The sequence below is a fragment of the Sciurus vulgaris genome (assembly GCF_902686455.1).
Source record: "Sciurus vulgaris genome assembly, chromosome: 1".
Classification (NCBI taxonomy): Eukaryota; Metazoa; Chordata; class Mammalia; order Rodentia; family Sciuridae; genus Sciurus; species Sciurus vulgaris.
Genome location: NC_136461.1, coordinates 65,385,843 through 65,400,878, shown reverse-complemented (window position 1 = coordinate 65,400,878; position 15,036 = coordinate 65,385,843). Strand labels below are relative to the sequence as shown.

Here is a 15,036-nt window from a genome sequence, read left to right as displayed (position 1 = left end):
AAACAAAACTAAAATTTAACCAACATAACATACTTCAGGACGCTTATCTCACTTGATTCATTTGAAGGCAGCCAGAAACACGGAGACAGTATCCTATTTTCTTACAACCCTGTGTCAGCAGGAAGAGACAATGTCCTTTAATGTTTCTTTTATGTATGTGGTATCATGTTGCTGTGTCTTCTGTAATTCTGACCTTTCCACTATTAGATTCTTCTAGTTGAGGCAAAGAAGAGATGGTGTTTGATTTGCCATGGGGCAGGGGTAGGATGGCATTTGGAAGGTTATACTTGAGGGAGGCTGTAGAAGGATGGCAAAAGCCAAGAGCAAACTCTGGAACTTTGCATTGTGGCCATGATGGGCCTCTTTCTCTACCTAGCCTGCAGTTAAGTTGCAAAGTATCTTATGAAAGATGAAGAGTAGGTAATGGAGACTTGAGATGTTAACAGTTCCTTTATTGTGCTTGATGGGGGAGCCTTTGGAAACTATCATTAAATCTTGCAGAGTTTATCCAAATGGATCCATCAGGGCTTTATTAAATATCCCTCGTTTCTCTCTTAGAAACATCAGGCATCAGAAAATTTGTTTTATGTCCCAAACCATTAAAACTGACATACACTATATACACAGGAGTTCAAAGAGGGAAAGGGTGGGGTTATGTGTATACTTCTGATCTCTTAAATGTAAATATTTGCTCAGAGGCTTCTTTCCGATTTCCTTCTATGCTTTTAGAATACTTCTTTCACTTGCTGATTTATGGCTTCTATTATGGAGACTAGGAAGACTTTGCTTTGCTTTGTTTTGGTATTAGTCAGTATAGATTAGGATTGTGATTTCTTTCCATCTGTTTAATTACAAAAATACTCTACCATAATCAAAAATTTTTGGATGCCAAATAGGTTGTTAGGAAAAGATTTGACCTGAAATATATTTTAGTAAGAGTGAATTGTAAAGAGCAGAGTCTGCCTTTCTATCTCCTAGGAATGTTTTGAGAGAATCTTAGAAATTATTGAAATAGTTTTTGTAAGATAGCTGTTATATAAATTTGAGATTATTATTTTAGTAACCAAGATGAAATCTCATCTTTAAGATAGGTCTTTTCTGGGTACTTGGTGCTTGTCTGAGAGATAAACAGTGAGGCAGGTTAAAAGCATGGTCTCTAGAGCCCTGTTATGCCACTTTCTAGCTCTGTGACCTTGAACAGATTACTCAAATGGTGCCTTAGTGTCTTCATTTGTACAGTAGGAATGATAGAAGCACCTGAGTTATTGTGAGTTAATGTATGTTAAAACATATAGAATGATTCCTGGCACATATTAATTGTTCCATATAATTGCATGTAATTGTTAGCTGTCATTAATATCATTATTGGACATAAAAGAACTTTTGTCTTATACTTTATTAATGTTGGCTATACTTGCAATAAAGTTATGGCTTTATACTTTTGTTTTAGGTATATTAACTATTACCTTTTTCTCATTATTTTGTTTACATTTTTGAAGGTTTCCCAATGAGTGGATCATGATGACCGTATTGTAGGGACTTGCCATAGTATGGCTGCTTCCCGATCTACTCGTGTTACAAGATCAACAGTGGGGTTAAACGGCTTGGATGAATCTTTTTGTGGTAGAACGTTAAGGAATCGTAGCATTGCTCACCCTGAAGAAATCTCTTCTCATTCTCAAGTACGATCAAGATCACCAAAGAAGAGACCAGAGCCTGTGCAAATTCAGAAAGGAAATAATAATGGAAGAACTACTGATTTAAAGCAGCAGAGTACTCGAGAATCATGGGTAAGCCCTAGGAAAAGAGGACTTTCTTCTTCAGAAAAGGATAACATAGAAAGGCAGGCCATAGAAAATTGTGAGAGAAGGCAAACAGAACCAGTATCACCAGTTTTAAAAAGAATTAAGCGTTGTCTTAGATCAGAAGCACCCAACAGTTCAGAAGAAGATTCACCTATAAAATCAGACAAGGAGTCAGTAGAACAGAGGAGTACAGTAGTGGACAATGATGCAGATTTTCAAGGGACTAAACGAGCTTGTCGATGTCTTATACTGGATGATTGTGAGAAAGGGGAAATTAAAAAGGTGAATCTCAATGAGGAAGGGCCACTTAATTCTGCAGTAGTTGAAGAAATCACAGGCTATTTGGCTGTCAATGGTGTTGATGACAGTGATTCAGCTATTATAAACTGTGATGACTGTCAGCCTGATGGGAACACTAAACAAAATAGCACTGGTTCCTATGTGTTGCAGGAAAAATCAGTAGCTGAAAATGGGGATTCAGAAACCAAAACATCAATGTTCCTTGATATTAGGAAGGAGGACAGTTATATAGACCATAACGTGCCTTGCACAAATTCAGAAGTGCAGGTCAAGTTGAAGGACCACAAAATATTAACTACCTGCCTGCCTGTGGAACATGTTAATCAGCTGACTACTGAGCCAGCTTCAGGCCCCATTTCTGAAATTCAGTCATCTTTAAGGGATTCTGAGGAGGAAGTAGATGTGGTGGGAGATAGCAGTGCCTCAAAAGAGCAGTGTAATGAAAACACCAGTAACGTCCTGGACACAAATCTTGAGAGTATGCCAGTCACTGGAGAACCAGATTCATCATCTGTTCTAGATTGTGTTTCAGCTCAAATGATGTCTTTATCAGAACCTCAAGAACATCGCTATACCCTGCGAACTTCACCACGAAGGGCGGTCCCTACCAGAGGTAGTCCCACTAAAAATGGTTCTCCTTGCAGAGAAAATGGACAATTTGAGGAGAATAATCATAGTTCCAATGAAACAAATGCAGCTGTTAGCGATAATGTAAGTGAGTCTCCCACAAATCCTGATGAAATTTCTCAAAATGAAAAAGCTGTATGTTGTGACTCTCAAAATTATGGAAGTGAAGGACTAAATAAGCCACCCTCAGAGACAAGACTTAATATTGGACATTTGCCATCTGCCAAAGAGAGTGCCAATCAGCACATTACAGAAGAGGAAGATGATGATCCTGATGTTTATTACTTTGAATCAGATCATGTGGCACTGAAACACAACAAAGAGTATGTGTAAATATGGTAACCATGAATTCTGCTTTGTTTATTATTCCCCCAATTTTCACTATTTATGCATACATGTCTATTCATAATACCTTTTTATTACAGATAAAATTAATGCTTTAGGGCTGGGGATATAGCTCAGTTGGTAGAGTGCTTGTCTCACAAGCACAAGGCCCTGGGTTCAATCCCCAGCACCAAAAAACAAAACAAAAAAAAAAAAGAAAAAAAATTAGTGCTTTAGCTAAAATTTTCAGTTTAGTGTAGTGATTCTCTTTAACTCTTAAAAAAAAAAAAAAAAAAAAAAAGCCATAAAAAGACTTTAAAAACTCAACTTTATCTCAACTTTATTACTCCTCCCTCTGACAATACAGTTTAGCTGGTATTTCACATGTCTCAGTAGGAAAAGACATGTGGAAACATGAATGATAGTGTCATTGTTTTTTCTTAAGTTTTAAACCATTTAAGGTAATTTATAATATGAAAACATCCTGACTCATCATAATATAATTTGTTTTATAGTTGTAGAGTTTTATATAATAATCTCTGCCTTCAGATGGTATAGAACAAATAATGAGTGTGAACACGTTATCCAGATTTGAGAAATCCAGCAATCTATAAATATCCTTTTATCTTAGTTGCTTACATTTAAATCACAGTTAAAAGTTTGGATTTAAAAATTGTGCTTTATGCATTATCTTTGACTTCTGTGACTTAGAGAAGTAGGTATTACTGTTAATACCATGATAATTGTATGTTGTTATTAGCACATTAGCAAGAGTTAGTATCTACTCTTTAGTTTTACATAAAATGTTTGACACAACTTTTCCTGATGTAAATATAAGGGAAGGCTATTTCAAAATGTCATCACTTTTTAGTCTTTACTAAAAAGGCACTTTTCCAAATAAAGAATTCTGTGTCCACATTTTTTAGTTTTGCTTAGACTTAAAGTATTCTGGAAAGTAACACAAGTGAATTGGAGTTAATTCTGTCTTAATAATCCTAAAAGAAGCGAAGAAACTATAATAAAAAGTGCTCATCATAACTATTGTGATCACGGACAGTAAAAACTTATTTAATCAGTTACTTTATTTCTAAATGGTAGGCTTTTGTACTTATATCACAATCAGATTGTATCACTGTGCAAAAATACTTTGATTTTTGAGGAACCGTTGTAGTGTTTTCCTTGTGACAATTGCTAGACTCCATTATGTTCAGATCCAAGTATCACATCCTGGTTATGGGATGTGATACATTTTTGACCATGCATAAGAGATGATTCAGATTTGTATAGGGTAATTTGATGGCCTTTTAGAATAGTTCTCTTGGTTGAAAAATATTTTTTTTTGTTTGCTTTTAAAATGGTATTAATACTGGATTTAATGGAGAGATCATATTATTTGAGAGTTAAAAATTTACTTTAAAAATCTTAGGAATCTCATGTATTTGAAATGTTTGAAGTCCAATTTGAGATAGAAAAACACTAATTGTATAAATGAAATTTTTAAAACAAGAATCAAGTTATTACTGTTCATATACAGTATCAGTTTTTAGAAGTAGAGTTGTTTATTTACAAATACCTTGAGGAATTGCCAAAAATTCCAAAAATGACCCCCCCCCCCCCCACACACACACATACACCCTAGAGACAGGTTCTTGCTGTTTCCCAGACTAGTCTCAAACTTGTGGGCTCCAAGTGATCCTTTGTCTCAGCTTTCTAAATAGCTGGGACTACAGGTGTGCACCACCACACCTGTCTTAAAGATTGTGAATTTTACACAAAGTCCATCTCCCCTGGCTGCTCCTATTCTGGGGATGAAACCCAGGGACTGGCACATGTTAGGCAAGTACTCTACTGCTGAACTACATCCTCAGTCCCACAAAATGTTATTTTATTTTATTTTATTTTATTTTTTTTATTTGCTTTTCATTGTTTCCAAAAGAGATACTGTCTTAAGTCTTGTCTGGTTACTGGTCATGAAAAATATGGAAAATATTTTTTCATTAATAGTCACTGTAGTGTTTTGTAAGAGATTTCCTGATGATGATTCTGAAGGATGTGTCCCCACAAAACAATTACCTAAAGATAGTGGCTGCACCACTGAAAGATGATATTCTATCTCATTGTTAGATTAGAGCAATTTGATTTCATGTCTTCTTTAGAATATGCAGAGTCCTTTGGAATTTGTATACTAGTTGCTTTGGACAGCATTATCAAATTAATACTTCATTGGATAACTTTGGGAGTAAATCAACCACTCACTCTTACCTTTTTGCCATGCTTCAAATCTTTTGAAGATGGCACAGTTTGATACTTCATTTTTAACTTTTGTTTTTTCAAAGAAGCAAATTGGGACCAGTGAAGATGGAGAGGTAGCATCATGATTAGCATATTGGTTAGAGATGATGTTAGGAAAATTGGGAGAGGGTTTTTGATCATATCAGATATAATTTCTTTCATTAAAGTACCTTTCTCCTCTTCCATACCCTCATTCCTGTGCTTTTTGTCTATAGCCCAGAGAAAACTGGATATAATGCTGGCTCTTTTTACCTAAGTTACCATTGTTAAATAGCAGTATGATACCTGTCTAGTGCTTTCAAGTCTCAAGATTATAGCAGTTTGAAAAGTTTATGATGTTAAAAACCATTTGGGGTTCAAATAAGAGAAAGCCTTTTGGGATCAGTGGATCATTGTACTTTAATTTACATGCATTAATACATACCCTGTCAAATATTTTTCTTTTCCTTATACTCCTCATGATAGAAAAGTTCTCTAGATAATTATCTTTGGAAACTGGCAATTAAGTACTGTCCAGACTAAATATCAATGTCTGTACTAGAAGGGAATGAGTAGTACTTCCTGATAGGCTGTTTTTAAAATAGGTTATAGTAGAAAATACCAAGCATGGCATAATTCTTTACCTAGAGGCAGGAGGCCCTATTTTACTCAGTTAAAATTTTCCTGTAAACTAACAGTGATTATTTAACCAGCAGCCTTCTATCCTGGCATTTAGCCTTTAATTTATCCATCTCATTTGCAAGGATATCACATATAAGGTCATCTCATGACTTGTAAAGGCTTGAAAAGATACTGTGTGTTGAGTCTTAACCTTAAACCCAATACATAGTAAATTAGACTACAGGCCAGGAAAATGAATCTGCAGATATTCTGGGTACTTACCTTGTTGCCTTTCAAGATGCCATCTCTCTTTAACACATTTGCCAATATTATGCTTTTAGATATTAAAATGGAGCAGAGAGTTATCTTCTGTGGCAAGATTCCAGCTGTGTATTATTTCAGCAACATGCTTTCATAGATATTTGGGGGTGAAGGTCAAAAGAAATAACACTTTCTCTCAAAGCTCTCTGATCTTCAGGGTTGAGAGATTCCTTTAAAGTTAGATTATGCCTAGTGACTCCTTTTGTGGCCTAGAGTTCCTGCTTGATTGAGATCATTTACCTAATTGTGATTGCTTTTTCTGTTTGGGAATTGACTTTTTGTTGATTTTGAATCAGAATCCTTGAAATGAATCTCTTGAGTTTTGAAGTTCCAGCTCTAAGAAGCACAGGTATGGAAGATTTTTAGATCCTGGGCTTTAATGTTCAGAGCATTTCTTTCACTTTAGAAAGGTAATCACTGGAAAAGTTTTCAAGTGAAAATTTGGTTTGGTCATTTGCCACTTAATTCTCATTGTGCAACATTATTTTTATTTGAAAGGCCTTGAATAGCTTCAGTTATAAGTTTGCTTTTTAAGAATCTGCTTTTACTGTTGGTCAAAATAATTTCTTTCAAGGGACTGGGAAAACTCCACTAGGGTTAGATTTCCTTAGAGAGAGCACTAGAGGAATCATCCTGCCACAGATAATTTTACATCTCTATTGTGCTTCATAACCTACGAAGCAATTTCATATAGTTTCTCATTTGACATGACAGTTTGGAAGTAGACAGGATAGGTGGTATTATACTATCCACATTTCCTAACTCATTAAGAATTTCAGGTTATTCATAGTATTTTCCCTGAGGGCTGGAGTTTAGCTCAGTGGTAGAGTACTTGCATGGCATGCCTGAGGCTCCAGGTTCCATCCCCAGCAGTGTAAAAATAAGTGAAGTATCACAAATTAGTGGAAGAAATGGGATCAGACTTCTGTCTTCTAATTCCTAGTCTGAGCTATACTTGCTTGCGTCATCCAGTGAGGACTTTTTCTGTGGACTTTTGGGTTTCAGGGTTGAGAATCCTTATTGAGCAGATCTTGGGTACTCGGTCTTCAAGAATTCTTTACCCCATGGTTAGACTCATAATCAGTCACGATGATCTGGTTTTTATCTGTCAGAGAGCCAGCATTATAGGTAAGTAATCTGCTTAATTTATTGAATGAAATACTTGGATATTCAGTGTTTTAAAGAACATCTTGGTATTGTGTCTATGAAGAACAAAGTGGGAAAATTAAGAAAAACTATAACCATACCTTAACTTCAACTAAAGGATTTGGCTAATTTAAGGAGAATATTCTGGGGGGTTTTAGAAAGAAGTAGTTATATTAAAGTCAGAGGTTACTGTAGCAGACTCGTACTTTCTCAACTCATTGGGGAAACTAGAATAGCAAGATTGACCTCAAATCATTTGGCACAAAGATTAATGGGAGGAGGAAGGTAGTTGCCTTAAGTATAAATTTTTTTATTTAAAGGGAATAAAGCATTGTCTACTCAAACATTCTGTGAATTTTTTACCTTTTTCTTTGAATGCCAGCATCTTTTTATTTCAACTAATACGGATGGTTTCTAAAAGTGATTCTTTGCTATAATCCAAATACATTTATACTAAAGTATTATTTAACCTTTTCTTGATTGAGGACCATCTTCATTGACAGAGGTTTTATAGTGATACTTCTCTGATACCACTGCCACAATTGGCCCCAACCTTCACCCAGTGTTATAGTGCTTTTTGGTTACTTTCATTTTTATATTCTTATTCTGTGTCTTCTTGTTATTTTATTTTCTTCATTTCTGTTTACTGTTATTGGTCACTTGCACTGTTATGATACTTTCATATAGTAACTCTTGTAAATGACTGCTTTTACTTTGAACTTAGAAACCAGAATAACCAAGTATGTCAGAATTGTATCTCATGATTTATGCTGTTGCACTGAGCAGTTTCTCTTTGAATGAATGTCTTAATGCATGAGGTGTTTGTTTTGATTGTGTGTTTTCTTGTTTATTTGCTTTCTGGTTTGGAGGCTGTGTTACATGTAAGTTACCAGATACTTAAGTTTGAATAAACAACAGTTATTTCTTTACACATGGTTCTAAAAAAAAAAAAAAAAAAGCGTCATTTAACAGTGAAAGCCTTCTTAAACAATTATTTATCTGCCTATTGTTATTTATCTACCATTTTGCAACTAACTAAAGCTTAGCCTTTAGTTGTACAAACTTCGTTTCAGTTATTTTTATAAGTAGTATAATGGAAACAACAAACTGTTTTACCTTCTATACTTATATCATGTTGAGTACTTATTCTGACAGCAGATGTATATATGTAGGAAAAATCAACTGTTTTTATACTCATATTTAGCAGTTCTCTGACCAGATGTGTAGACCATACAGATCATATAGACCAGTTTTCTGACTACTGAGTATCCTGTAGTTCAATTAGATTTCTTAACAATAACTGGAGTTAATGCTGACCCACAGGTTGGGGGCTTAGTCCCACAAGACTGCTCTGCACTTTGGACATCAGTCATTAAGTAGGTCCTCAGGTTACCCACAATTTCTGTCTTACCTGGCTTTAGATTAGGTCACCCTGAGCTAGAATCCAGGAATACAATTTGTTTATTGCTGATTAATTACAAAGAATATTTTAAAACAGATGAAAGAGATACATGAGGCAAGATCTGGACTGGTCTTAAGCATGGGAGCTCACAGCCCATAGATTTGTTCACCAACCTAGAAGTCCTCCAAACCCTGTCTTTTATGGAATCTGTTAATCTCTTAACTTCTTTTGCCTACAGAGGACAAATTTGAGGCCGACAGTTGCAGGTTTCTAATCGTGGCTTGGTCTTGCCAGGAGCCCACCTTATTAGGACAAAAGATGCTCTTATTACTAAGGAAATTCTAAAAGATTTGAAGCTCTGTGTTACTCACTCTTTGCCGACAGGAAATTATGGGTCTTGGGAACTCTGTGTTAGAAATTGGGGGTAAAGACCTCTGTGTGTGTTTGTGTTTGTGTGTATTTTAAATTTCATAGGCAGTCTTAAAATGTATTTAATACATATTAGTAACAGGAGTATACCATATATACTATCTTTGTGATGATTCAGGTCATTAGATATTATAATGTATAGTGGGATCTTTTTTTACTTACATTTTTTTTAAAGTGTTATTATGGAAAGCTGCTTCTGCCTCTTAAATCTCTGATTTTAACATAGGAAAAAGCTGAAAGTGGCCAGAGAGGACTGAGTAATAATTTGTTCAGGGTCTTCTTAGTAGGCAGGATTTTCTTATCTTACCCACCCCCCTTTCCTTTTTTTTATACCAGGGATTGAACCCATATTACTGAACTATATCCCTAGCCCTTTTTATTTTGTTTGTCTGTTTATTTATTTATTTTGGTACCAGGGCTTGAACTCTGGGGCACTCAACCACTGAGCCACATCCCCCTGCCCTATTTTGTATTTTTGTTTAGAGACAGGGTCTCACTGACTTGTTTAGTGCCTCACCATTGCTAGGCTGGCTTTGAACTCGAACTCTTCATCCTCCTGCCTCAGCCTCCTAAGATCTTGGGATTACAGGCCTGAGCCACCTTACCCAGTTTATATTTGATTTTGAGAAAGGGTTTCACTAAGTTGTTGAAGCTGGCCTCGAACTTGCCATCTTGTTGCTTTAGCCCCTTAGTTTCTGAGATTACAGGTGTGTGCCACCGTGTGAATAGTAGATAACATTTTCTGTAGTATGCTATGATGTGATTTTCACTTGTTGGTAATCTTGTGTTGGGTGATAGACATTCTGAGTGTCTGGATTTCCTTTTTTTTTTTTTTTTTTTAATACTGGGAATTTGAACCCAAAGACACTTTATTGCTGAGCCACATCCTTAGCCCTTTTTATTTTTTTATTTTGAGATAGGGTCTTGCTAAGTTGCTGAGGCTGACCTTGAACTTGTGATCCTCCTACTTCAGCCTCCTGGATCCAGCTGGCTGGATTTTATTCTCTTGAAAAAGTGTTGACATTTATCTTGACAGGTAATTTGTTTGAGAATAAGCATGGTCTGTTAAGTTTATGCTTTTAGCTTTGTTAGGGGAAGTGTACTCTAGGACTAGTTTGGCCTTACTTTTATGTCATTACCTTTCTGTGTGTTATATGAAGAGTCTTAATTCTGGCTAGTTTGAAGCCTTGTGAGGGTACTTCTAGTTGTTTTGTGTATAGCTCCATGATAATTATTCTTTGGTCTGTGAAGTTCAATGTTATATGCTTGCAACTTTGTATTGTATTCAGCCAAAGGCTCTATGCAGGTTCTATGTTCTCTCTTTGTTATTTCTTCCTCTTTAGTGCTCTGTCCCACATATTCTAGCTGTTTCAGCTTCCCCAAACTCTTTTCCATGTCTCTGTCTGCAAGACACCTTCTTGTTCCTTAGTACTGAATATCTTTCCCAGTGAAAATAAGGGTAATTTGCTCATTTGTTTGCTCTCTCCTCTAGATCACATTTCCGAATTATCTGTTGTCCAATATCTGAAAATAGTTATTTCTGTGTTTTCTAGATGTGTATGGCACGAGAGTCATTCAGTTTCAGACATTCCTCAACCCTTTTTTATCTTATTTTTGAGACAGGGTCTCTCTAAGTTGTGCAGGCTGAGCTTCAACTTGAGATCTTCCTATCTCAGCTTCTGGAGTTGCACCACCACACCTGGCACTCTTTTAATTTTAAGATGTACTAGGTACATTTCCTTCTTCTCACACTTCTCTCCTAGCTTGCAGTTTGACCACTTGATGGTAGTAGCAACAATAATAACAACAGTAATTATTATTATTGTATTACACGCAGGACCTTACAAATGCTAAGTGCTGTATCTCCGAGTTACATCCTTAGCCCTGGAAATTTTTTTGTTGTCAACACACCTGTGACATTGAAGGTTAGCTTTTGTTTATACCTTAAAAATTTATTTGAATAAGTGTTTTATAAAGAAGCTGAAGTCAGAAGAACTGGAATAATAGGAATTTTAATTAAAGAATGAAGTGAACTTGAAATTTTTTTAGTTAATGTTGATCAGGTGTTGCTATGGTTGCAGCAGAGGTAAAAACTGGTCTACCAGTTCAGATATGGCTGATGAGAAAGAGTGAAAGAGAAAGTGACTCAAAAGAAAATATGAAAGTTTACTGGATTTGAAAAGGTCATCCCAAGAGATTAAGGAATAATGTATTTTTCACAGGTTCTTCAGGACTTTTTGCTAGACTATATTTGCTGTATAATTTCAAAAAGCCATGATGAATATGTTCCTTTTATATTACTTAACAATTTCAGTCCAATTTCTGGTAAATGATTTTCTTTTTACATAAAACCAGAGTATTTTGAAGAAATTTATTTTTCCCTTGTAATGCAGTTTTTACCATTTAAGTGGGAAAAATTTGATTCATCTTTTCTTCTTGTTACTTTTCATTTTTTGTACATTATAATTCTTTTTTAATGCAATCACATATTTTTAACTAAAGGTTCTCAGAATACAAGAGCATAAGATAATTTTATATTTAAACTTAGAGAAAGGTCATGCTCATAGTTTACTGATAATGAGGGTAAGAAGTGAGATTAAAACTATTACTGTCAGAACTACAGTATCTTTATTTTATTTATTTATTTTTATTTGTTTTTTAAGTACTAGGAGTTGAACCTAGGGCCTCATTCATTTTAGGCAAGTACTGTACCACTGAGCTCTATCTCCAGCCCTTTTATTTTTTATTTTGACATAGGGTCTTACTAAGTTGTCTAGCTGGCCTTGAACTCAATAGTCCTCCTGCCTCAGCTTTCAGAGTAGCTGGGATAGGCCAAGGGCTATCACACTGGAGTTCTTCTTTTTTTTTTTTTTTCTTTTTAATTGACATGTAATTGTACATATTCATGGATACAGTGTGATATTTCAGTAAGGTATACTGTGAATAAGGATTAGATCAGGGTACTTGATGTATCCATCACTTCAAACACTTATTTGAAAACATTAAAAACATTTTCTCTACTAGCTATTTTGAAATATACAATTTTTGTCTGAAATAGTTACCCTACTGTGATGTAGAACTGTAGAGAAGTTATTCTTGTCCAGCTGCATCCTGTCCCCATTAACCGTCTTCTTTCCATACCTTCTACTGCTCTAGGTCCCTGGTCCCTGGCCTCCTGGTAACTACTGTTCTACTTGAAACAGCTTCTTAATGAACATGTGTACATGAAGAACCAGGTTAAATTGAAAACATATATTTTATGACATATGTAGTGTTCTTTTAAAGGTACCAGTCATAACTACTTAATGTCTTTATTTTTAGAATACTATTGCATTTAAATCTAGACTCAGTATATTTCAGTTTTAAAAATTATTTACAAAGGGAAAATGACTGGAGCAGATTGTAAAGCAGTCCAAACCCCTTCCTTCCATTTACTAGTCTTAGCTGTCAGTATGATGCTGAGCAAATACCTTTAACTTTGTTAGTTTTCTCTATATAAGCTTTTCTTTGTTTTTTGTAATTCTAGTTAGTATGCTTTATACATGAGTTCTTTCTCTGCCCTTCTCACTTTTGGTACTGCTTAGGTTTCAGCTACTGACTTTCTTCTAACTTTGCATACTTTCTCTGGGTGTTCTCACTCTAAGTTGAGGCTTAAATTACCACCCATATGCTGATGGATTTCCAAATATATATTCCTACCACAGATTATTTTCAAACATCTGACCATGAACTAGATGGACCATTTCCATGTCATGCAATACCATTGTATTTGTAATGGAAAATGTCTGAAAATGAACTTATCATTGCTTCTTGCACACCCACACGAAATATACAGCACTTTTTCCTTAAATTGGCAGTCAAGACAAAGAGAAGTATTCTTCCAGCTCCCTCTCCCACCAGGTTTATTGATTCAACTCCATTTCCTTTTTCTTAAATTTAGATCACTATCCTTTCTTTATTGATTATTGTAAATGCTTCCTTATCTGCTTTCTGAGGAGATAGTTTAGTACTTCCTTAGAGGATTCCTATATTTTAACTGAAGTAAATACCTTTTTTTGTAAAAATATTTTTTAGTTGTAGGTGAACACTATCTTTATTTTTATGTGGTGCTGAGGATTGAACTCAGTGCCTTGCTCGTGTGAGGCAAGCACTCTACCCCTGAGCCACAGCCACAGCCCTGAAGTAAATATCTTAGAATAAAACCTTTTCTTTAAAATGAACTATTGCGTGACCCACCCCCGCTTTCCCCCTGTACTTGGGATTGATCCTAGGGGTTCTCTACCACTGAGCTATATCCCCTAGCCCTGTTTATTTTTTGAGACAAGGTCTCATGAGGTTGCCTAGACTTAATTTTTTTTTTTTTTTTTTGGTATCGAACCCAGGAGCACTTAACCCCCAAGCCACATCCTTAACCCTTTTTAATATTTTATTTAGGTACAGAGTCTAAGTTGCTTTAGGGCCTCACTAAGTTGCTGAGGCTAGCTTTGAACTCCTGCCTCAGGTTCCCAGGTAGCTTGAATTATAGGTGTGCATGTGCCCAGTTTTATGGCATTTTTAAACTTTTTTTTTTTTTTTTTTTTTGTGGTGCTGAGGATTGAACCCAGTGCCTTGTGCATACAAGGCAAGCACTCTACCTACTGAGCCATAAACATTCCTTTACTGTCTGCCTCTCACCCTACATTCTAACCAGACTAAACCTTAATTTCTTGTTTTTTAAAATTCTCTTCTTTAACTTGAGACCTCCTCAAATGCCTAACTGCCTGTTCTAGTCTAGTTTATCACATTCCCCTGGTTATTGCCCTTTGTCTACAAAGGGAAAAGGGCCTCTCAATTTAGATGTCATTCTCTGAGAAATCTTTCTTTCCTTTCCAAGACTGATTATTTACTTCTTGTTGTGTGCTCTTGTAGGAAATTATTGATTGAATATAACTTTTTGAGGGAACCATGTCTTTCTAGTTGGGTGATGGATCAGTGGGGAAATTTGAAGCCTTATCCTCCTCTGAAATGTCAGAGACACATGTAGCATGATTCTCACAATAGAAGTTTTTTTAAAAAAAATATTTTGTTTCACTGGTAGGTGGACACAATGCCTTTATTTTATTTTTATGTGGTGCTGAGGGTCGAACTCAGGGCCTCATGCATGCTAGGTGAGTGCTCTGTCACTGAGCCACAACCCCGGCTCGTAGAAGCTTTTTAATACTATTGGTTTGACCTTCAAGATTCTGAACTTATATAGTGTTTATGATGATTTGTTCTTATTTGAAAAAAATCTGGGCTTTATATCTCCCAAAAGAAAAGGTGGGCAAGCTATATAATGATTCACATAGTTCATTAAACTTAGGTATGGAGAAAGGTATGGGTTGAGTCTCTAATTTAGGGGTGTGTTGTCTGAGTACATTACCTAATAGTAAAATTTTTATGGAAGTATAAAAAATGTAAGTTCAGTTGTCAATATCAAACCCCAAAGAAGTCATTATATTGTAAAATATGTTTGTTACTGTCGGAACAAATACTGATATGATTTTGAATGTATTTTTGCAATCCGTAGAGTTTTGCCAGAGGTTTAAAAAGCCTGCAGAGTAGTAAGAATTTGGTTGGGGCTGTCTCTATTGATTTGAAGGACTTGAAAGAAGGTTAAATGCCCTTGCCTTTTTATGTATGTCTGTTCTGATAATGATTTTCTTCAGTGAAAGTACTCAACTTTCTCTGTGTAAACTCTTAATTTTGATTAGATTTACTGTGAAAAACAGCATGCACAGGGATTAATAGATAGTGTGGCTATATTTAAAG

The 15,036-nt window shown here is 35.5% G+C and overlaps 1 protein-coding gene across 15 annotated transcripts in view; it reads left to right on the top strand.

Annotated features, from left to right (window-relative positions):
- ZZZ3 (zinc finger ZZ-type containing 3) overlaps positions 1-15,036 on the top strand; it is a 103,239-nt gene that overhangs the window by 48,084 nt on the left and 40,119 nt on the right. For 12 of the 15 annotated variants that reach the window (XM_079128781.1, XM_079128777.1, XM_079128780.1 and 9 more), the window contains one exon: positions 1,500-3,055. The exons of the other annotated variants lie outside the window; for them this stretch is intronic. In XM_079128781.1, coding sequence (XP_078984907.1) covers positions 1,551-3,055 — 1,505 coding nt within the window. In that variant the 5' untranslated portion in view covers positions 1,500-1,550. The remainder of the gene's footprint in view (positions 1-1,499; positions 3,056-15,036) is intronic. 15 annotated transcript variants of the gene reach the window in all.